The following is a 20,587-nucleotide window of genomic DNA, read 5'->3' on the forward strand; positions in this document are numbered from 1 at the left end:
CTATTTTTAAACATGAGAAACCATTCGCATGTGTCTCTGAGGTTTGCTTTTCTGAGTATTCCTCACATGTTCAACTCTGTTTCCACTGCTGCAGGTGGAGTTTGAATGCTTGAATCCTAAGAAGCAGAAGAAGAAAAAGAACTACAAGAACTCTGGAATCATCATTTTGAAGTCTTGCAAGGTGAAGAAGCACCCTCACTCCCATGCAACAGTTCACCAGCTCTAGAAATAAGCAGTTAAAATGACTGCAGTACAAAGCTACTTTTATCATAAGCGCTGCTTTATCATAAGCTCTGCTTATGTCATTTTTTAAATTTATTTTTTATTATGCAAGCTATAATTAAGTAGTGCTCTAGGCAGAGCATAATGTAATGTCTCGAAATCCCCTGGTAAATAACACATAGTATTAATATCAGCATAAGGCACCTGTTACTCCTGAGCCATCAGTCGTGAGTGGAATTGCTCCTGCCCATGAGCCCAGCCAAGTGGTAAAATGACTCAGTTATTTGCAGTAATCAGCAGTTCAGCCTGTATGACCCTGACACATGTGCACACATACTGTACAGGGGGCTACATGATAAAGGTGTCTCTGCTTGTTTGCTCTTGTGTTGCTCTAGATACAAGGATGCTTTATGGAGAAGTGTGTCTATCGGTCTGACCGTGTGTTTGTTTGATGCTCCTCAGATTACAAGGGATTACTCATTCTTGGATTACATCCTGGGTGGCTGTCAGCTTATGTTCACTGTGAGTTTGCCCTGGTTTCCTATTTAGTAAAGCGTAAAATCAGTACCTTCTATTTCAGTTTTTGTCAATTCTTCGTTTTTAAAGGGAGATGTCATGCAATACAGTACAGTGTAGTAATATTGCTTTTATTCTGCTCTATTGCATGTATGTACAATATTCATTATTGGGAACCTGCTCTTTCGTCCTTTAATATGCATACCAACATCATTATTCATACATCATTCTGGTACTGTTTCAGAAATACGTAGCCTACTGGGGACAACAGAAGTGTCATGGAACATTTTATTTAGCTCAGTTTATGTTGGTTGTTGGTGTGTGTTGCTAGCAGTGAATATCCTCATGCTGAGTTTTATGTTCAAGACTTTATCGCATTTAAGCAGTATCTTTAATAGAGGTCATAAGCACAGCTGGACTGAGTGTGGACTGGCAAAAGGCCATGTCTCAATGCTCGCAGAACTGCAGTGTTCTCACATGGGACAGTTTCTCAGCATGCTGGCTTCGTTGTTCCATGCTCGTGAATACCTCTGTGTGCACACAGTTCATAGCACCTTGAATGAATTATATCTTTCATGATTTAATCATTTTTATTATTTGATCATTGTGAAATACACAATGAACATTGTGTTAAGAAAGGCTGCAAATTTTTGGAGAATTTTTGTTGCTCTGCAGATTTTATTCTTCTAATTGCATAAAAGATAAGCCATTTTTTATCCCCTGAGTATGGGAGGGAGGATGTGGGCTCTTCATGTAAACTAGGACAAGATGCCTTGCCAAGAGTAGCAAAATAGCCACCAGGTCAACCAAATAGGTTGGTAGTGATAGACCTATAGGCTGAACACCAGACAGCCCAGTTATGTGTAAAGAGCAATATCTACATAAGTAATGGATGACAAAGAAAGGGGACAGTGCAGATGAACTATACTGTTACAAAAAAGAACAAGGAATACACTAATACAGTTACTGGAGGTAGAAGGGATCCTCATTTTAGGCTGTATCTCTAAAATTATGTCTTATAAGCTTTGCATATTTATTCTAGCTTTCTGTATTACTTTATTTCATATTATGTTTGCTTTGAGAACATGTTCATTTCCAAAAGAGCGGTTTTAGTATTATTTTTAATGTTTCTGATGCCATATGCATCTCTGCTCTTTGATTGGTACATGGTGGAGGCTTGAGCTCCTCTGCCTTCGTTCTGTACAGTGTCTGAGTGAAGAGCCTGTGCTCATGGTCTTTTATGTAACTCGGTCAAATGACATAGAAAGTGAGTGAAAGGCACGGGTTGCTATAGTGATGGCACTGAAAGGGCCCTGACAGGAGAGAGATACAGAGAGCTACAGGAAGGTCTATGGAAAGCTGTTTTGCTGAACCTTCATTATATGTAACCTTTAAAAGCTCAAGTACGCCATAGATGGACTGATGTTCTGCTCATGATTACCAGCATTCTTGGCTGTACTTCCAAGGCTACACTGGCCAAGAACTGTAATAAGTTCTTTTTTTTTTTCATTTTTATTTTATTTTTTTTTTATTTTTTAAAGAAATGGTATTTGCTGTAGAAAAACAGGTATCATGTATTCATGATTTCTTTAGCTGCTTCTTCCTCATATTCTCATTTAATAAGCCAGGGATAGGCATACATATGTTACAACTCAGTTCTTAAATCCCTTCTCCTCAGTTCCCCTAATCTGCTCCTTTGCCATAGAGAGGGAGAGAGAGGGAGAGACAGAGAGAGAGAGAGAGAGAGAGAGAGAGAGAGAGAGAGAAAGGAAGGGAAGGAAGAAAGGAAAGGGTGGGAGGGAGGGAGAAGGAAAGGAAGCTAGAAAGGAAGAGAGGAATGGAAGGAGAGGAAAGGAAGAAAGGAAGGAAGGGAAAGTAAAAGGAAATGAAGGGAAAGGAAAGGAGAAGTAAGAATGAAGGAATTGAGAGAAAGGAAAGAAAGGATGGCAAGAAAGACAGAAAGAAAGAAAGAAAGAAAAAGGTGTTTCAAATGAAAACAGTCTAATCTTTCTCTGTGCGATGATGCTATTGGTCTTATACGCTGGATAAAATGGTGGGTGTTAGCAGGGAGATTTGCTCTCCAACAGTGCAAGCATATTCTGTATGCTTTAACATTACAGAAGTGCACTAAGCTTGGTATGTGAGGTGTTAACCAACACATCAGCTCTTTCAGCAGCACTACAAGAGCAAAGGTCACAGGGTCAGCAGTAGCCAAGCAGACTGTGGGAGCAGGAACAGAACATCTACTTGCGTGGGCATTTGAGGCAGTGTAGGTGATGGAAAAAAAAGATAATCAGTGCATGATAGACTGCAAGGCAATGGTCTGTAGAGAAGCTGAAGAGCATCAGATTAATAGATAAAACAGATAGTTATAAATCTGTATGGTTATAATTGTTAACACTAAAAAGATTTTCACACAACTGGTAATAAACAGGCATTGTAGTTGATGTAATGAGAAAACTGACTGAGACTCAGACATAGTAAAGTGGTGATATTTTGCACAAATTTCATGTGTCTGTGACAGTAGTTTCTAATTCAGAACACTTAATGTAATTATTTTGGCAGCTGTCAGTAAAATGTCTGCTTACATGAGAACTCCAGTCTGTGTGGTATAGACTCTGTAAATGGCAGGAAAAATGAATGGTCTGGACAAACAACATCTGACAGACTTGTATGTTCAGAAAGCTTCCCTTCTTGCATTAAGTGGTTCTGGATTTTGAGTTTCAGATCAGCTTTAGCAAACCTCCACCTGAATGTTCAAATGTATCATCCACTGACTATAACTTTTTCCTAAAAAAAATCTTAGAAAGTATTTTGATTAGATTAAATTAAATCTTTATTGTCATTCTAGCCATACTATATACAAGTACACAGTAAATGAAATAGTGTTCTCCAAGGCCTTGATGTAACAGAATGTACTTACAGAAACCTCACTCTCAATCCGGATCATCAAGAACATTTCTGAAGTTTCTAAAATGCAACTGAAATCAAATGGGACTGAAATCTGACCAAGGGCGCGTGGTGGCTTAGTGGTTAGCACGTTCGCTCATGCCTCCAGGGTCCGGGGTCCCATTGGGGCCATGTGTGTGCGGACCCCTGCGCACACACACCCCCGTGCTGCGGGGGTTTCCTCCGGGTGCTCTGGTTTCCTCCCAAAGAGCATGGTAGGCTGATTGGCGTGTCTAAAGTGTCCGTAGTGTATGAATGGGTGTGTGATTGTGTATGTGATTGTGCCCTGTGATGGACTGGCACTCTGTCCAGGGTGTACCCCGCCTTGTGCCTGATGCTTCCTGGGATAGGCTCCAGGTTCCCCATGACCCTGAAAAGGAGTAAGTGAAGTGAGTCATCCATCCATCCATCCATCCATTGAAGATGGATGAAATCTGACCATGCCTAAACTCTTGCATTTATTCCCTGCAGTTCGATTATATTTTGTATATTTTGATTTGTGTGACTCAAACGTGTCTCATACAGTGTCTCATATGCTTATATTTTGTGTGACTCAAACGTGTCTCATACAGTGGGAAGGTGTCAGAGACATGTGACTTGTGATCAAACATCAGCTCATAATGTCACTACTGCTTTGTGTGCACTTGGAGGACCAACTATGACCTATTCACCCTCAGGCCAGCACATGAAATGGCACCCTCATTGTGTCACACTCTATTACTATCTCTCCCTATGTCTCTTTCTTATACCCTGTCTGTCTCCCTGTCTGTGGCTGAACATCAGCATCTGAATAGGTAGTCAGGATTATTTGCTTATTTATCACAATTGCTTGGCGAATTAATCTATAAAATGGAATTATTGCACTTTATCATTTGGATATATTATAGACCTGCATTCCTTAAAAGATGACTGCTCATTAATTGTTAATTTATCATTAATGAATGGAGGGTTAATATTTTAAATAATTAATATACAACAGTTAAACACAGTATAATTGTATAAACAAACAAATAAACAGATGAATAAAATTTGGCACTTGAGATTTAATGCCCCAAAAACAAAAAACAACAAGGAAGCCAAAAATCCATCTGTCTATCTATCTATCTATCTATCTATCTATACCTTTCTCGCCATCCATTTCTCTTTATGTCACCGTCTCTTTGTTCTTCTCTCATCTTTCCTCTCCTTCCCTCCTCTCCTCTTCACCTGACAGGCTAGCAGTAGAGCCTCTGGCGTGATGCTGATGTTGGTACAGTAAGTAGGTGTGTAGTGTGGATCGTGACGACTCGGGTTTGCACTCGACTCGCAGTGGGTTGATAAACACTGCCTGAGGACAGAGTTGTCAGAGCTCAGCTTGAGCAGCGCTCGCTTGTAAACCTCCTTTAACAAAGACAACACCGCCTGTGGCTGAGAGCATTTGATCCAGCTCCAACTAAAGAAGGCTCACACAGTATTGCCGTGCTTGTGTGTGTGTGTGTGTGTGTGTGTGTGTGTGTGTGTGTGTGTGTGTGTTAATCCAGCCCAGTCAGGCTGATAATGCATTGTTGCCTAATGTGTCTAATATACAATAGTAATAATCGTAATACAGGATGAGCTCCCAGTGTGCATGTATTACATTTAATTTTTGAAATATGTTAATGAATTAACTTCCTTGATTAAGGCTAATTTGAGATCTTTAATAAATATTTGTATGTATGTGTGTGTGTACCACTAGGTTGGCATTGACTTCACAGCTTCTAATGGGAACCCCAGGGAGCCATCCTCATTACACTACATCAACCCGATGGGCAGCAACGAGTATCTCTCTGCCATCTGGGCCGTGGGACAGATAATACAGGACTATGACTCGTAAGAGCCTGTGCTATACAGAGTCATTTTATTCATTCCAAGAAGTGTTTCACTGATTTTCAATGAGTATTGACAATTGTTCAGTAGTTAGACATTGTTGGGGTTGGTAAGCATATGGTCATCGTTTTCTTTCCACAGAAACAAAATGTTTCCTGCACTCGGATTTGGTGCTCAACTCCCGCCTGACTGGAAGGTGAGAAAGTGTCTGTGTGTGTGTGTGTGTGTGTGTGTGTGTGTGTGTGTGTTGTTTTTAACTCATGTGAGAGTGACTCATTTGTATGTTTTGGTGTTGATGGAAGTAAGGTGAGCAAGGGAAAATTGAATGGCAGGTGAGATTGGGGCAGCTTGATTTGAATTCAGAAATGTCAGAAATGGAGAGATGAACAAAATGTGTAATACATGCATATCCCAGTGATTATGCAACTGTCATCCCATCTGGGTTGCCATGGTACTGGAGTGATGAAAAAGACAAGCGAGAGAGAGAATGTGAAGAGAGAAATAGAGGCATGTGTTGTTTTTTTTTTGTTTTTTTTAAGAGAAGAGTTTTAGATGATAGAAAAAAACCCCACATTCATTCCATAATGTAAGGAGGAAAAAAATGTTTTAAAAATGGAAGGATGTTGGAAAGCATCTAGTCTAAATGGGGAACTGGTGTATTATAAGTATGTTTTATCCAAATCAATATACACTGGCCATTAAGGGCTATTAAAGTGTTTACATTGTTATTAAAGTGTTGGTCTTTGTCTGCTAATTTTACAGGTGTCCCATGAATTTGCGATCAACTTTGACCCTACCAATCCATTTTGCGCAGGTGAGACAATCCTTCATTACTGGTACATTGTCACTTTTTGGTACAAATTTGTATACGTCTTAGATCAGGTCATGAGAACTGATGAATTTTTAGTATTATAATCTTGTTTATGTAGATGATGTAATGAGGTAATGAGGGGGAATGGCTACCCGTTTGTGTTGTGTGCAGGTGTTGAGGGCATCGTTCAGGCGTATTCCACCTGTTTACCTCACATTCGCTTTTATGGCCCAACTAACTTTGCCCCCATAATCAACCACGTGGCGCGCTTCGCCTCACAGGCCCTGCAACAGGACACAGCAGCGGTGAGAACAACATCTTGCAATATTCTTACAGAAACAGCTTTTGACAAGCTTGGTACAATGAGACCTCATTTATTTCAGTTTTAAAATGGAATGGACTTATTTTGGCACTGGCAGTTTAATTATGAACACAAGACATTAAGCAGGGCAGTGGTGGCTCAACGCTTCGGGTTCTGGGTTATTGATCAGAAGGTTGTGGGCTCAAGCTCTAGCACCACCCTAGAGAAAGGCCCTTAACCCTCTCTGCTCCAGGGTTGCTGTATCATGGCTGACCCTGTGCTCTGACCCCAGCTTCCTAACAAGCTGGGATATATGAAGAAAATGAATTTCACTATGCTGTAATGTATACAGTGCTGTGGAAAAAGTATTTGCACCAACCCTGATTTCTTCTGTTTTTGTGTATATCTCATACTAAGTAGTTTTAGATCTTCAAACGAAATATGACATAAAACAAAGGCAACCTGAGTAAACACACAATACAGTTTATATATTTTTATTTATTTTATTGAAGCAAAAAAAAAGCTATCCAACACCTATCACCCATGTGAAAAACTAATGTCCCCCTTAAACTTAAAATCTGTTTGTGCCACCTTTAGCAGCAATAACTGCAACCAAACGCTTCCGATAAGTGGAGCTCAGTGTTTCACTTACTTCTAGGACTAACGCCTATGCTTTGGATCATTGTTTTGCTGCATAATCCAGTTGCACTTGAGTTTCAACTTACAGACTGAAGACTGGACATTCTCTTTAGGATTTTCTGGTAGAGAGCAGAATTCATGTTTCCCTCAATTATTGCAAGTTGCCCAGTCCCTGAAGCAGCAAAATATCCCCACACCATCACACTTCCACTACCAGGCTTGACTGTAGGTATGATGTTCTTTTTGTGGAAATCTGTGTTTGGTTTACACCAGATGTAAAGGGACCCCTGTCTTCCAAACAGTTCTACTTTCGACTCATCAGTCCACTGAACAGTCTCCCAAAAGGTTTGAGGATCATCAAGGTGTGTTTTGGCAAAATTCAGATGAGCCTTAATATTATTCTGGGTCAGCAGTAGTTTTCACCTCGCCACTCTTCCATGGATGCCATTTTTGACAGTGTCTTTCTGATAGTGGAGTCATAAACTTTATCGATGCAAAAGAGGCCTATAGGTCTTTTGATGTTGTCCTTGGGTCTTTTGTGACTTGTTGGATGAGTAGTTACTGTGCTCTTGGAGGAATTTTGGAAAGTTGACCACTTCTGGGAATGTTCACTATTGTTTTTCCCATTTGGAGATAATGGCTATCACTGTGGTTCTTTGGAGTCCAAGGGCCTTTGAAATAGCTTTGTAGGGTTACAGAGATATTTCAAAGGCCATAGGACTCCAAAGAACCACAATGAGAGCCATTATCTCCAAATGGAAAAAAACAGTAGTGAACATTCCCAGAAGTGATCAACTTTCCAAAACTTTCCCAGACTGATGTTTTTCAATCACCTTCTTCCTCATAATTTCTGGAATTTCTTTCAGCTTTGGCATAGTGTGTTACTGGGTAAGACCTTTTAACCAACTTCATGCTGTTGTAAAAGTTCTATTAAAGTGTTGATTTGATTGAACAGGGTTTGCAGTAATCAGACCTGGTTGTGTCTAGTCCAGCTGAACCCCATTATGAATGCAGTTTCATAGATTTGGGGAATTAGTAACTATGGGGGAAATACATTTTCACACAGGCCCATTTAAAAAACTGTATTTTGTGTTCACGCAGGTTGCCTTTGTTTTATCTTAGATTGTGTTTTAATTTCTGAAACAATTGATATGCAAATACACAAAAACAGAAGAAATACTTTTTCCTAGCACTGTATGTGACAAATAAAGGCTTCTTCTAATGTTTACTCCTTCACTTGTATGAACGGACTCTTGGTGAGTCAAAAGATGTGTGTGATGCAAATATTTAAATGTTCTTCAATGGTTAAAAACTTAATTACTTTTATGGAATCCTATTACGTATATTATCTTGGCTTCAGAATTCCTGCCTTTTTCAGAACATGAGCAGAAACTGCAATGAATCCACACCCACCTTCTGTAAATCCCTTCAGAAACAGTTTCCACCCGCCTCTGCTGGTGGAACAGTGTTTCTGTTTGTGTTACTCCAAGCTCTGCCAAGTGGGTCTGTGAAAAGTAGGCAGTGTGCTGGGTGACTGTGACATGTGCAGAAATGTGTAACCAAACTTCGAGAGCAGAGCCTAGCCTAATGAAAACAATGTGGCTCTGTTGATCCAGCTAGACCCTCAGCTTTTCACTGGTCAAACTCGGCTTGCTGTGCGGTCTCAGAGTGAATGTGTGCACTGTCAGCTTCAGCTTAACTAGAGGAAGTTGGTAAATTCATACTGTAATATACACAAGGGTTTAAGTATCCACTCTAAAGAATGGGCTGTTTGACAGTCTTGAGCTGCCTTGCTATTTCTTGTAGTCTTGTTTTGAGATCTTTGTTTAAACTAGTGCACCATATGGTTCTAATGTGACAGTGCTTTTGCATTTACAGTGTTGTCCTTTGTACTGTACATCAGCAGCTTGTACTTGAAATCGTAGGACATTATTTGTAGGTTTGTTATAGAGGAGCAAAAGTAATTGTACAATAGCTGCTCAGTGGTTTCTTGGCCATCTATTAATTTTTAGCATTACTCATAATTTAGCTATTGCTGTAGTTCATGAATTAGACACCTAAGTATCACTATTTATGTCTTTTATTATTTGATAATTATTTATTCCGGATGTGTCATTTTGTGGCATTTTTTTCAACATGAAGACCAAAAATGTGTCATTGTCAAGAAAATATCCCAAAGTAAGCCTGAAAAGGATTTACTCCGAGACATGGCATATTAAAAAAATAAATAAAAATAGCTTAATCATGGTCAAAAACAGGCAGAAGGTCAGGTGATTTACAAACACGATATCCAAGGCAGAGACAAAAATCACAAAAACTGGGAAACAAACCTGATCAAAAACCAGGAGCGTAAGCACAGGCAAGAGGGATTGGTTCATCAGTTGTAGAACAGAGCTGAGCAGATACTTCGTAATGAGTGAAAATTCAAAGTCTCTATTTATAGGGTGTGTGGATGATTGAAACCAGTTGTGTTGTATCAGAAATCAGGTGAATGTTATTGTGTAATGTGGCTGGGTGTTGTAGTCCGTGGTGGCCATATTTGTAGGCCGTGGTGTGTTCTTGGAAATGGAGTTTGAAGCTGATTGTGGCGTTGACATGACACTGACGACTGAACGCTACATTTCAGAAACAGAAAAGCAGATCAGCCCTGCATGTTGCTAAACGTGTGTCAAAGACTACAATAATGAACATAATTCAGCATAACCATAGGACAAAAGGATTTGCATGAGCAAAGCGAGAAAAAGAGAAAACTGCTCTAGATGCAAAGTATACAACCCCATCTGTGAAACACGGTGGCGTTAGCACATAAGACTGTCACTGGAATTGAATCACTTGCCCATTGTCTCAATTGTGAAGATCCAACCAAATGCCTCAAGAGTTAGTGGATGGATCTTTTATCTTGTAGACAAGCAATAAGCTGATTCATACCCTAAAGGCAACTGTGGAGTTGAGTGAGAGCCAAAAATGGCTTGTTCTTGACGAACCTCTTGGTCTATTGTCTGCATTTCACTTGTTAAAAACAAGACTGATGGCAAAACTCTACTGAAATAGCTAGGAACTAAAAATGGTTTGCAGTACAGTCCTGCCTGAGCATATATATGGAGACAATATCCAGAATCTAGTGATATATTTGGATCATAGACTTCAAGCAGTAATCGATGGGAAGACATTCAAAAATACCAGCTTTGTATTACATTATTTTTATCTTACTGTTGATGGCTCTTTGAAATAGGGGACTATTTCTAAAAGAAATGGATTCTTATATGGTTCAGTTAAAGCCACAATGCACTTGATATATATATATATATATATATATATATATATATATATATATATATATATATATGTATATATATATATATATATATATATAAACATGAATAAGGGAACATAAGAAATACTGTTTAATATCATGTAAATAGGAAATCTCAGTCAGAGGTGTGTCAGGCATGTTGAGAATTGTCAGGTAGAACTTTATAGTTCGAAGCTCTGAAATTATTGTGGAATTAATGCAGTTTTGTTTTATTCAAGCCCAGTATGCTGGAGTATATATCAAACTGTACTAAAGTTACTGTTACTGTTACTGTACTAAATGGTGTCCTGCATTGCTAAGGTTCTGTTCATAGTAGAGCATGGGTTCAGGTACAGTCATTATCAAGGAACAAAATTTATTAGAAGCATCTTAATACGCCTGTTCTCCCCTGTATGGTTGTGCAAGTGTCACTTTGTGTCATTCTAATGCAGAAGATTTCATTTGCAGATATGTTTATTCAGAAACGAGTTGTCCAGTGATGTACTCACAACAGCTCCTACACATGTAGGTGTGCCTGGGTAGCATAAAATGTGTCTGTGTTTGCTGTCTTGCTCCATAACCAAATTCTAGATTGGCAGCTCCTAATTGCTTTGTAAGAAATCCAACAAAATGTGCCTGGGGTTGTCAGTTCAAAGTCTGCTGAGCCGCTTTGAACAGACAGGGCGCTCACAGTTTCTCCTGGTCTTATTATCAGCCCAGCTGAGAACAGCCATTAAATTTTCTTTTCAATTAAAGATATTTATAGTGGCTGATTCAGTGAACAAATGTTCTCTCTTTTTCTCCACTGTTCATGGGTTTTAATGACTAATGAGGCAGGGCCCTCAGTTCTGCTTTGTTTGTCGGCCAGTCGCATTGCATGCCTTATACGAGCAGAGACATAGGGGTGTATTTATTATTACAGCAAGAACACAGGTAGACGGTGTTAGGATTCTGATTATATTTGTGAACACTGAGCCACTCACGGAGCAGTTAGGGAATATAATCAACTGTCCAATACAGATCATTCTGGTCAACATGAAATAATAATTCTGGCCAGCAACACATGAACTACTGGATTGTCCTTGATTGAAAATTTCAAAGCAGTGTTATTTCCAGAATATGCAGTGGACACATATTTTTGCATGCGTACATTAGGTCAGCAACAGCATTTCCAAAGTGTGTATAAAATATAGGATGGCCTCTCACTGTCTAAACTCAGAGACAAACATGTACACTGTAACCAATATGTTTTTGCTTGGTAGGAGAACATAATAGTTATCATTTAACCTCCTTCAAGAAGGCTTTAAAGCTTTTTGTCCCTAATTGTACCCTGTCACCTACAAAAGATAAAAATGGAGAGCGCGAGCAAGAGCGAGAGAGATAGAGAATATGAATTGTTACCAAGAGAAGGCGGTAAACAGTGTAGTAATTTCTGTAGTGAAACAAACAAAAGCAGGAAAAGCAACAAAGCTGAATATGACGTTTTAACATAATTTCCACCAGACTGTATAAATTGCTATTGGACTGTAATACATTGTTTTTTATTATACATTGTAACAAGGGATTCTCTCACCATATTGATGATTTAAAAATGCTTTTAGTTTGTAGTTTTGTCTTTAGCAAGTCAGATTAGGAAGTTATCAGGCAAATTTCCTTACTTGATACATTCCTGGTTCTTTCCCAACACATGGTATTACACAGTGATTCATTTTTAGCATTGCATTAAATATCACCCAGTGTCATTCCTGAGCACTGACTTTGACTGAGCCCAACCTTTAACTACATGCGTCTGTACATTCTCTCTTCCTCAGTGTCTATACTGCAGTGGAACTGAGATAATGAGAGATTAATGAGTATGTTTCTTGCACATTAAAGGCCTGGAGTTCAGAGAGGCCTCAGGAGGGTATGGGCTTGTATGATTGGGCCTATGTTTTGTCCTCTTTGGTCTACATTTATGTATGTATATGTTTTGAAATGTGCCGGGGACAAAAATATTGGTAGAGTCATGCTGCAGCTCAGAGACCATAGTGGGTGGGTTTTGTATCACAACGTTTATTGGTGCTCTTCGATTGTCCCGTCTGGATGCATAGCTTTTGCATATGATGATTGGGAGATCTCTCATAATCAACTGCCAATCACTGAAACCATAATGAACATGACTGACATCTCAAACATATCGGTGCCAGTCAGACGAGTATAGTATAAACTAGTATAGATTGTTATTTTATCTTTGTAATTGGTAAATATTGTAAATAAATTGTATGCATACAATTATGTTTTATTATTTGTGTTCCTTTTGGATTTTTTAAAATTATTTTTATACTTCAGTAACAGACACCTGCGCTTCCTCTATTTTAAAAACCGCCAGCTGCCACTGCTTACAGTGCTAAAAAGAAACCTCCCATAATCACTAAACAGTGAATGCTTTGGAAAAGATCTTGGTGATATGGTTTACATTACCTACATATTGTCTTCACTAAATGCTGTTAGAAGGAAAAAGGAAGTAAACCAAGGAACTTGATTCTTCAGGCCGAATAAATTGACTAGTATGATGACACATACAGCCGAGATAAGCCTCATTTTATATTTGTTAATATGTTACAACATCATCGGTTCTTTTGTTGTTTTGAATTTGGATTAAGTTTCTGTTCACAGTTAAAAAGATTTTTAATGAAGGGCACTTTCAGAAAGCGGTGGCAGTGGCAAAGCCAGGAATTCATTTTGCTGAAAGAAATCACTATGTGATCTGAACAATACAATTGATAACAATCCATTTCAGCTTAGAAAACCAGATCTACCCTCGTTTTTCTCCTCCTGCATTAAAACCTCCAGCATTTCATCGGCCTCGATATCCCTGAGCTCAGAGAGCGATGTTTCCATTGATATGGGAAGGGATGCAGAAGAACTATGAAAACATTTGGGTAGAAAGTTTTTTTTTTAATGTTCAGAATGGCTAGCAGCTAGTAACTTTCAAATATAGACAGGAAAAATACTGATTAATCCTGTTTACCGCTTAATTCTGTTTCGCACCATAGCAGTTGGTAGCCAGTGTGATTAAACAAACCAAATGACGCCTTTGACTTTGCTGACCTTTTATGAGCATCATTACAGTGCAATTACTGCACAGAACAATGTTAAATGACATGTATATAATCAGCTGTGCTGTATGTGTGTTATATTAACCATTCATGAATAACCATTTGAAACCCAAAGTCCACCCAGTTACCTACACCTCTGAGAGGTGGGTACATGTCCATAGAGTGCCCAGAGCATGTTACACCTATAGGAAGTACTTGTGGAGCTGGAAAGCTGCTTGCCCATTTATGTTGTGTCCTGAGGACAGTGGGGAAGCTTGAATCAGTGGCTGTGGGATCTGTTGCTCACCACTTCCCAGCATCACATTAATCCCTAAGGGCAAGGACGTATGGCCTTGGCCCACTCTGCTGTTTTTTTTCTCTCCCACATGACCACATTGCGCTGCATCGCACAAGACAGCCTTTTATTTAGCCGCTTTTGTTGTTAAAATAAAATGGATAAAAGAGGTAATTTCCTTTCATTTTTAGAATAATGAAACTGCCAGCCATAGAATGAGGCAACAAAACATTTCACATTTCACTAGACGGTGTACAGTGATCGCATCCCATTTGCCCCCACTGATTCTTTTAATTTTAGGCAGCTGTCCAAAAAGTATAGAGGAGTACGATCTGTCGTGACATTTCTGTGTGGGTGGTGTAGGGCTGTATTTCAGGGCCCTTGCTGTTGTAGTGCTCCGGGACACTGATGAGCAAATGCAGCATGTCAGTGCAGCAGCAGCAGTTGTGCAGCTGGAAAACAGATTCATTATCCCGGCATGCTGAGCAGAGGCAAAGCTCCATGCTAAATCAAAGTGCCGAGGAAGCGCAACTGTGGAAAGCAGCAGGAGGAGGAAAAAGTGACAGTGTAAATTCCCCTCTAGCACTTACACCCTCCCTCACACACTGCCTGCTGGAGTGTGAGTAGGGGATGTTTCATCATGTGCCTCCCCACACACTTTCATATTTTATAACTTACTCAAAGCAGGGTTATGGTGCTGGATTGAATGTTGCGATTGCCGATTTAACTTGTAATTTTAATTGGATTCAGCATGTGCTCGGACAAACAGCTGGTGCCTAAAGGTTTGCGAGGTATTCTGGTATTTGGCTGCATTAATTCTGACATTGTATGAGTTTACTTTGTGCTTTGTGAAGCCTCTTACAAAGGTAGAGGTACATTTCAACACTTTCAACAACAGGGAGGCAGTCAGTCATACATGTACTAGTGTTAAAGACAAACACACAATCATAAATTATATTGTGCATCTTTCTTATTAAAATTTGGAATGGAAAAAAATCTATATTTCCTGTCTGTTAGAACTGTCTTTTAACTGCTGTCCCATAAATAGTGGTATTTCCTGTACCTTCCTTGTGTCATTTCACTGTTAAAGCTTTGCCAAAGAGCTTAGAAGTGGTACTTCAAAAGGAAAATTTGTCAGAAATACTAAACCAAACAAATATAGCAGTATTCAGAACTCAGATATATTAATATTCCCTTCCCTCATCTGACATTCATATTGATCTATATAAACATTCACTAAATGTCAGTTTATCACAGAAAAGTGACAGAAGTGCAAGAAAATGGAAAACATTTTCTCGTGAGACTGCGTGAACTACAGTGTGACTTGTGTGTAAGGGAAGTGTGGATAAGGGTGCTTTCACACTTGGGGGGGAAAAAGCAATGGCCAGAGCACCTTTTGTGCTGATATAAAAAATAGCTTACGAGACGTGCACACTGTAACCATAACAACGCTCCAGTTCTAAGCTTGTATTGGCTAACTAATCAGCTTGCAAACAACCTCCTCATCATCAGAGTTTTTAATCCTTATTACTTCAACTAATATTTCTACTTCTGCTACTATTGCTACTACTAGTAATATTTATTATTATTATTATTATTATTATTATTATTATTAAATCTAATCTGGATTAGGCTGGTTAGTTAGCTGATACTAACTAGGACTGAGGAGTGATGTTATGGTTACAGTGTGTGTGTCGCGTGAGCTACTTTTCCTCCCATGTTAACACAAAAGGTGTTCCAGCTAGCACTTTTTCTGTGAAAAAAAAATGTGGGGGGAAAAAGTGTGAAAGCATACTAATTTGTCTTTTGTGCATCAGTGTTATCACTAGCCTCCTCCTGATGAACTGTTTCACATTCAATGAGAAACATAAAGTTTAAATGTGGAAAACGTGATGTTTTGAAGGTTCTCTACTGAAAAACAGTGCCCCTTATTCATCAAACTTACACGTGGTCAAATCTAACCAAATCTACCAGTATACACATCAGCGGTTTAATCTGTGGCAGCTGGTCAGGGTATGTATACGTATGAGCATAACTTAATTTTAACAACCTGAAGAATGCTTAATTTCAAGTTAAATTAGCAAAATCATTATCGTCAGCATTCATAGCAAGTATAAGTAGTAAAATAAATAGCAGATCATTTTGATCATCACAGTTGCTCACACAGGAACCTCGTACTAAAAGCTAATACACAGTAAATGCAGTTTAGTGTCATGTGAAGGAGAATGCTCTGATGTGGATGTTCAGCAGCTTATTAGTCCTTCAGTTGAGCAACCGGCATTTACACACAAGAAACACCACCAACAGCTGCCTTAGATGTGGGGTTTTGGCCACATCAGATTATCACACATTTTGTGAGGTTATTAAAACACACCAGACATGACATCTTCATTCAGTTTGTTTGTCTACTTTGCAGACTTTGTTGATTATTATTGTTTGTTTATTTTTGTTAAGTGGGTAGTTTATATCAAATTTGTCTGTTGTTCAGGATGGAAACTTGGCTAATATATTTTTTATGAATAAAAGCTTTAATTAAGTTTGACTTTGGCTGAATCTAACCTATTTATGTTGTTGGTATGTTATTTAAACAATAAAGACAAATTTTCACAGCCTTCTTTGCTCATACAGCATTTACCAAGGGCACCAGTATTAGTGGAAGGCACTGTACATATATAGATATTCAGCAAAAAAAAGAAACGTCCCAATCCAAAATCCAAGTAAGCTTTACAGATATTTATTGGAAAGGGTTTAAACGATGTTTTTCATGCTTGTTCAATGAACCATAAACAATTATTGCACACGCACCTGTGGAACAGTCTTTAAGACACGAACAGTTTACAGGCGGTTGGCAGTTAAGGCCACAGTTTCAATAACTTAGGACACTAAAGAGACCTTTCTACTGATTCTGAAAAACACCAGACGAAAGATGCCTAGGATTCCTGCTCACCTGCGTGAACATGCTTTAGGCCTGCTGCAGGGAGGCATGCGGACTGCAGATGTGGCCAGAGCAATAAACTGCAATGTCTGTAATGTAAGATGCCTGAGACAGTGCTACAGGGAGACAGGAAGGACAGCTGATCGTCCTTGCAGTAGAAAATTACATGTAACCATGTGTTGCCCCCCCCCACCCCCCACTCCCCCGGACGTGATCGAGAACTTGCAGATGCCTTGGTGAAAGAGTGGAGTAACATCTCACAGCCAGAACTGAAATCTGGTGCAGTCCATGAGGATGAGATGCACTGACGTACTTAAAGCAGCTGGTGGCCAACAGATACTGACTGTTACTTTTAATATTCACCCCCACTTTGTTCAGGGACTCATTATTCCATTTCTGTTCGTCAAATGTCTGTGAAACTTGTTCAGTTTAAGCCTCAGTTGTTGAATGTTTTTATGTTAATACAAATATTTACACACCTTAAGAAATTTGCTGGAAATAAAAGCAATTGAATATGAGAGGACGTTTCTTTTTTGCTGAGTATATATATATATATATATATATATATATATATATATATATATATATATAGACAGCCTTTAAGAATAGCTTTGAAAAAAGAAGAACGTATTGAAATCATTCTCGAGGCTGGATCGGGAAGCTGTCGCAAGGTTGCGATGGACTTTAACAGGAAACATGGCAGGCACATCACACAACACTGTTGCCAAGCCTTGCGGACCAACTGAGAAATGAATGTCCACTGACGAAGGCACAACCAACGTGGTGCTGGCAAACATAGACCCCTATATATGGAGTCTTTTGGGACACCCTGTAGTTCACGTTGATTCATCATTTGAGCTCAAATCATATCTCGTTTTGATGTCTGATTCAGTTTTATGAATCAGACACAGATTTGTTTGCACGCCGTTCCATGTGCTCAAATTTGCCCTTGTTTCTATGCAACTTAAGTGAATAAGGGACATTCTGTGTGGCTTTGCCTTTAAAGAAGGAAATTTTGAATTTGTGTCAGAATTAAATTCAAATTTTGAAATGCAATCGTCTCAGAAGTATTGCATTACACTGCAGTGCTTCAAGCAAGGGTTGAACTAAATGCTATGTGTATCATCAAATCATTTTTTCATTTCTGTCAGAACAGTTGTACCATAATGAAGTGAGAAAAATGTACAAAACGTAATGTCAGATCAACACTCATAAGCTACAGCAAGCAAGCAAAATTACTGACAAATGAATAATGATATATGATATGATAAAGATGTCAATAAGCCTTATATAAAGAGTATTTTAATGGACTGTGATGGCTTGAACTCCTCTAGGACCCTTTTTTATTCGGTTGATTCATATGAAAATATTTTTAATGAAGTTTAGTTTTAGAATTTTTAGCGAAGATATTTTGTAAATATTTTGCTACATTTTAAGCTGTTTCTTGCCATGAAAATAGCTAAGATAGCTGGCATGACGTTCAATCACAAACAAACAAAACTATAAATTAAGCAAAGAGTGAATAACACAATCTTAAATTTTATTGTTTACTGACTGTTCACAGATTGCTAATGTTTTAACAATGGGATGTCATGCAGAAAAGTATTTGGTTCAGCCACTTTGGCAGTCTGGCAAAAACAAACAAACAAACAAAAAAAAACACATCCCTGTCAAAGTGGGTAATGTGCTCTGTACTGCAGGTTTAGATTCATGTTACTGTGTTGAGATTTGAAGTTTGTGGTTTCTTACTGGCTGTATTCATATGTGGAGGGAAAGATGATACAGATTGATCAGTCTGTCTCATGCCTACTGGGTTTCTGCAAGTGAACAGCAGAGCTGAGATATCGCCTGCAAGTGTGTTGAGCTGAGAAAAGTTGAATACTTTTTTCTGTCTTTTGTGAAGATTTGAGGCCATGCTGATTCACATTTAGATTTATGATTAATATAAAATAACAATGTTTGGTTGCTATTACATAATTGTATTTTTAAAAATCACATTATAAAGGATACATGTGAATGTTAAATATAAATATTAAAGGGAAAAAATTAGGTTTCAGTGTAACATTTTCACATTACATATTATATGCAAACATATATTTATATATAAATAATGAATGATTATTATTATTCCATCCATCCATCTGCTGTACCCCTTATCCTACACAGGGTCACAGGGAGCCTGGAGTCTACCCCAATGAAATTGCCCCCATGAGGTGGTGGACACCTTGTACTGGGGCCAGCCCATCGCAGGGCACAATCACACACACATTCACACACTGTGAGCAATTGGGAAATGCCAATTTGGACTGGGGGAGGAAACCCCTGAAGCACGGGGAGAACATGCCATCTCTGAGTGCACAGAGTAGAGACGGGAATCGAGCCCCCACTTTAGAGGCGCGAGGCAGATGTGCTAACCACTAAGACACTTTCTTCTTCTTCTTCTTCTTCTTCTTCTTCTTCTTCTCGTTCTTCTTCTTGTTCTTCTTCTTCTTCTTGGTTGTGGTGGTAAGTTTGTAAATAATTAATATTGGCAATGTTAAATGTATATTGTTACATTTAGCCATGATGTGTGTGTATTTAAAAAGGTCTGCAAATTCCTACACAAATTATTTCCTACATTTAACAATTAGGTTTATATTGAACATTTACATGCATTATTTACATTATTTATAATGTGATATTTTTATCGTTATGTAACTATGCACTGAAACTTGAAAAAACTTTAAACTTCCTGAGTGTCGCAACAGAAAAGTGTTCACCCTGTCGTACGGTGATCATAAATTCGAGGCTGGGAGTCCAAAAAAACTTGCCCGTGCTCTTTGGGTGCTCTCTGGGTGGGAGGGATGACATTCTCTCTCATGCCTTTCAATCACAGTGACACTAGCGAATCGTTGGGTGTCTGTGATCTCATGTATGCGGATGAGGATAGATTTCCTCTGAGTGTGTTAAGCTTCCTCATGATGTAACATGGGAAGCAGTTGGAAAAGATGCAGTTGGCTGGCTTCATGACTATGTAGAAGAATTATGTGGTGCCTTTCACTGGCTAGGACTGTGAGACAGGACTGCTTGGAGTATTGTTCTTTTAAACGCATAAGTACTAATATATTCATTTACAGCTATTTTTACTTAAATTGTTTATTATGTACATTATGATAACATTTATTTATTTATTGTCTGCTGCCATAAGTGGACCATTTTGACCTTTATCTCATGCCACATGGCTGTCTTCTTTCTGTGAACTACAGCAATACTTCACGTTGCTGATTATTACCGATGGCGTGATCAGTGACATGGACGAGACGCGCCATGCCATAGTACAAGCTGCCAAACTGCCCATGTCTATCATTATTATTGGAGTGGGCAATGCCGACTTTGCTGCGATGGAGTTTCTGGATGGAGACAGCAGCGTATTACGTTCCTACACTGGAGAAGAGGCGGTCAGGGACATAGTGCAGTTTGTCCCATTCAGGGACTTCCGCAATGTGAGTACTCATTCTCTTTTTGTGGTGAAATTTCTCTCTGTATTAATCTCAACCACAAGCTCCCACGTCTACTTCACAAGCTCTTCCATCCTTTGTACTGTTACGTAAGGACACATTTTTCACACGCAGCTTTTATGCACAGAGCTACATTATTGTTGCTGAGACAGGTTACAGGTTGCTGCGTTATGTTGTCACGTTGTCAATATTACAGCGTGTAATTTGA

At 38.9% G+C, this 20,587-nt stretch overlaps 1 protein-coding gene across 1 annotated transcript in view; it reads left to right on the plus strand.

Moving 5' to 3' along the window:
• The window catches only part of cpne2 (copine II), a 42,607-nt gene that overhangs the window by 20,625 nt on the left and 1,395 nt on the right, over positions 1-20,587 (plus strand). The window contains exons 9-15 of the mRNA XM_053622997.1: positions 95-181; positions 685-744; positions 5,402-5,535; positions 5,674-5,728; positions 6,295-6,346; positions 6,515-6,648; positions 20,128-20,364. Coding sequence (XP_053478972.1) covers positions 95-181; positions 685-744; positions 5,402-5,535; positions 5,674-5,728; positions 6,295-6,346; positions 6,515-6,648; positions 20,128-20,364 — 759 coding nt within the window. The remainder of the gene's footprint in view (positions 1-94; positions 182-684; positions 745-5,401; positions 5,536-5,673; positions 5,729-6,294; positions 6,347-6,514; positions 6,649-20,127; positions 20,365-20,587) is intronic.

Source organism: Ictalurus furcatus, chromosome 4, assembly GCF_023375685.1.
Source record: "Ictalurus furcatus strain D&B chromosome 4, Billie_1.0, whole genome shotgun sequence".
NCBI lineage: Eukaryota > Metazoa > Chordata > Actinopteri > Siluriformes > Ictaluridae > Ictalurus > Ictalurus furcatus.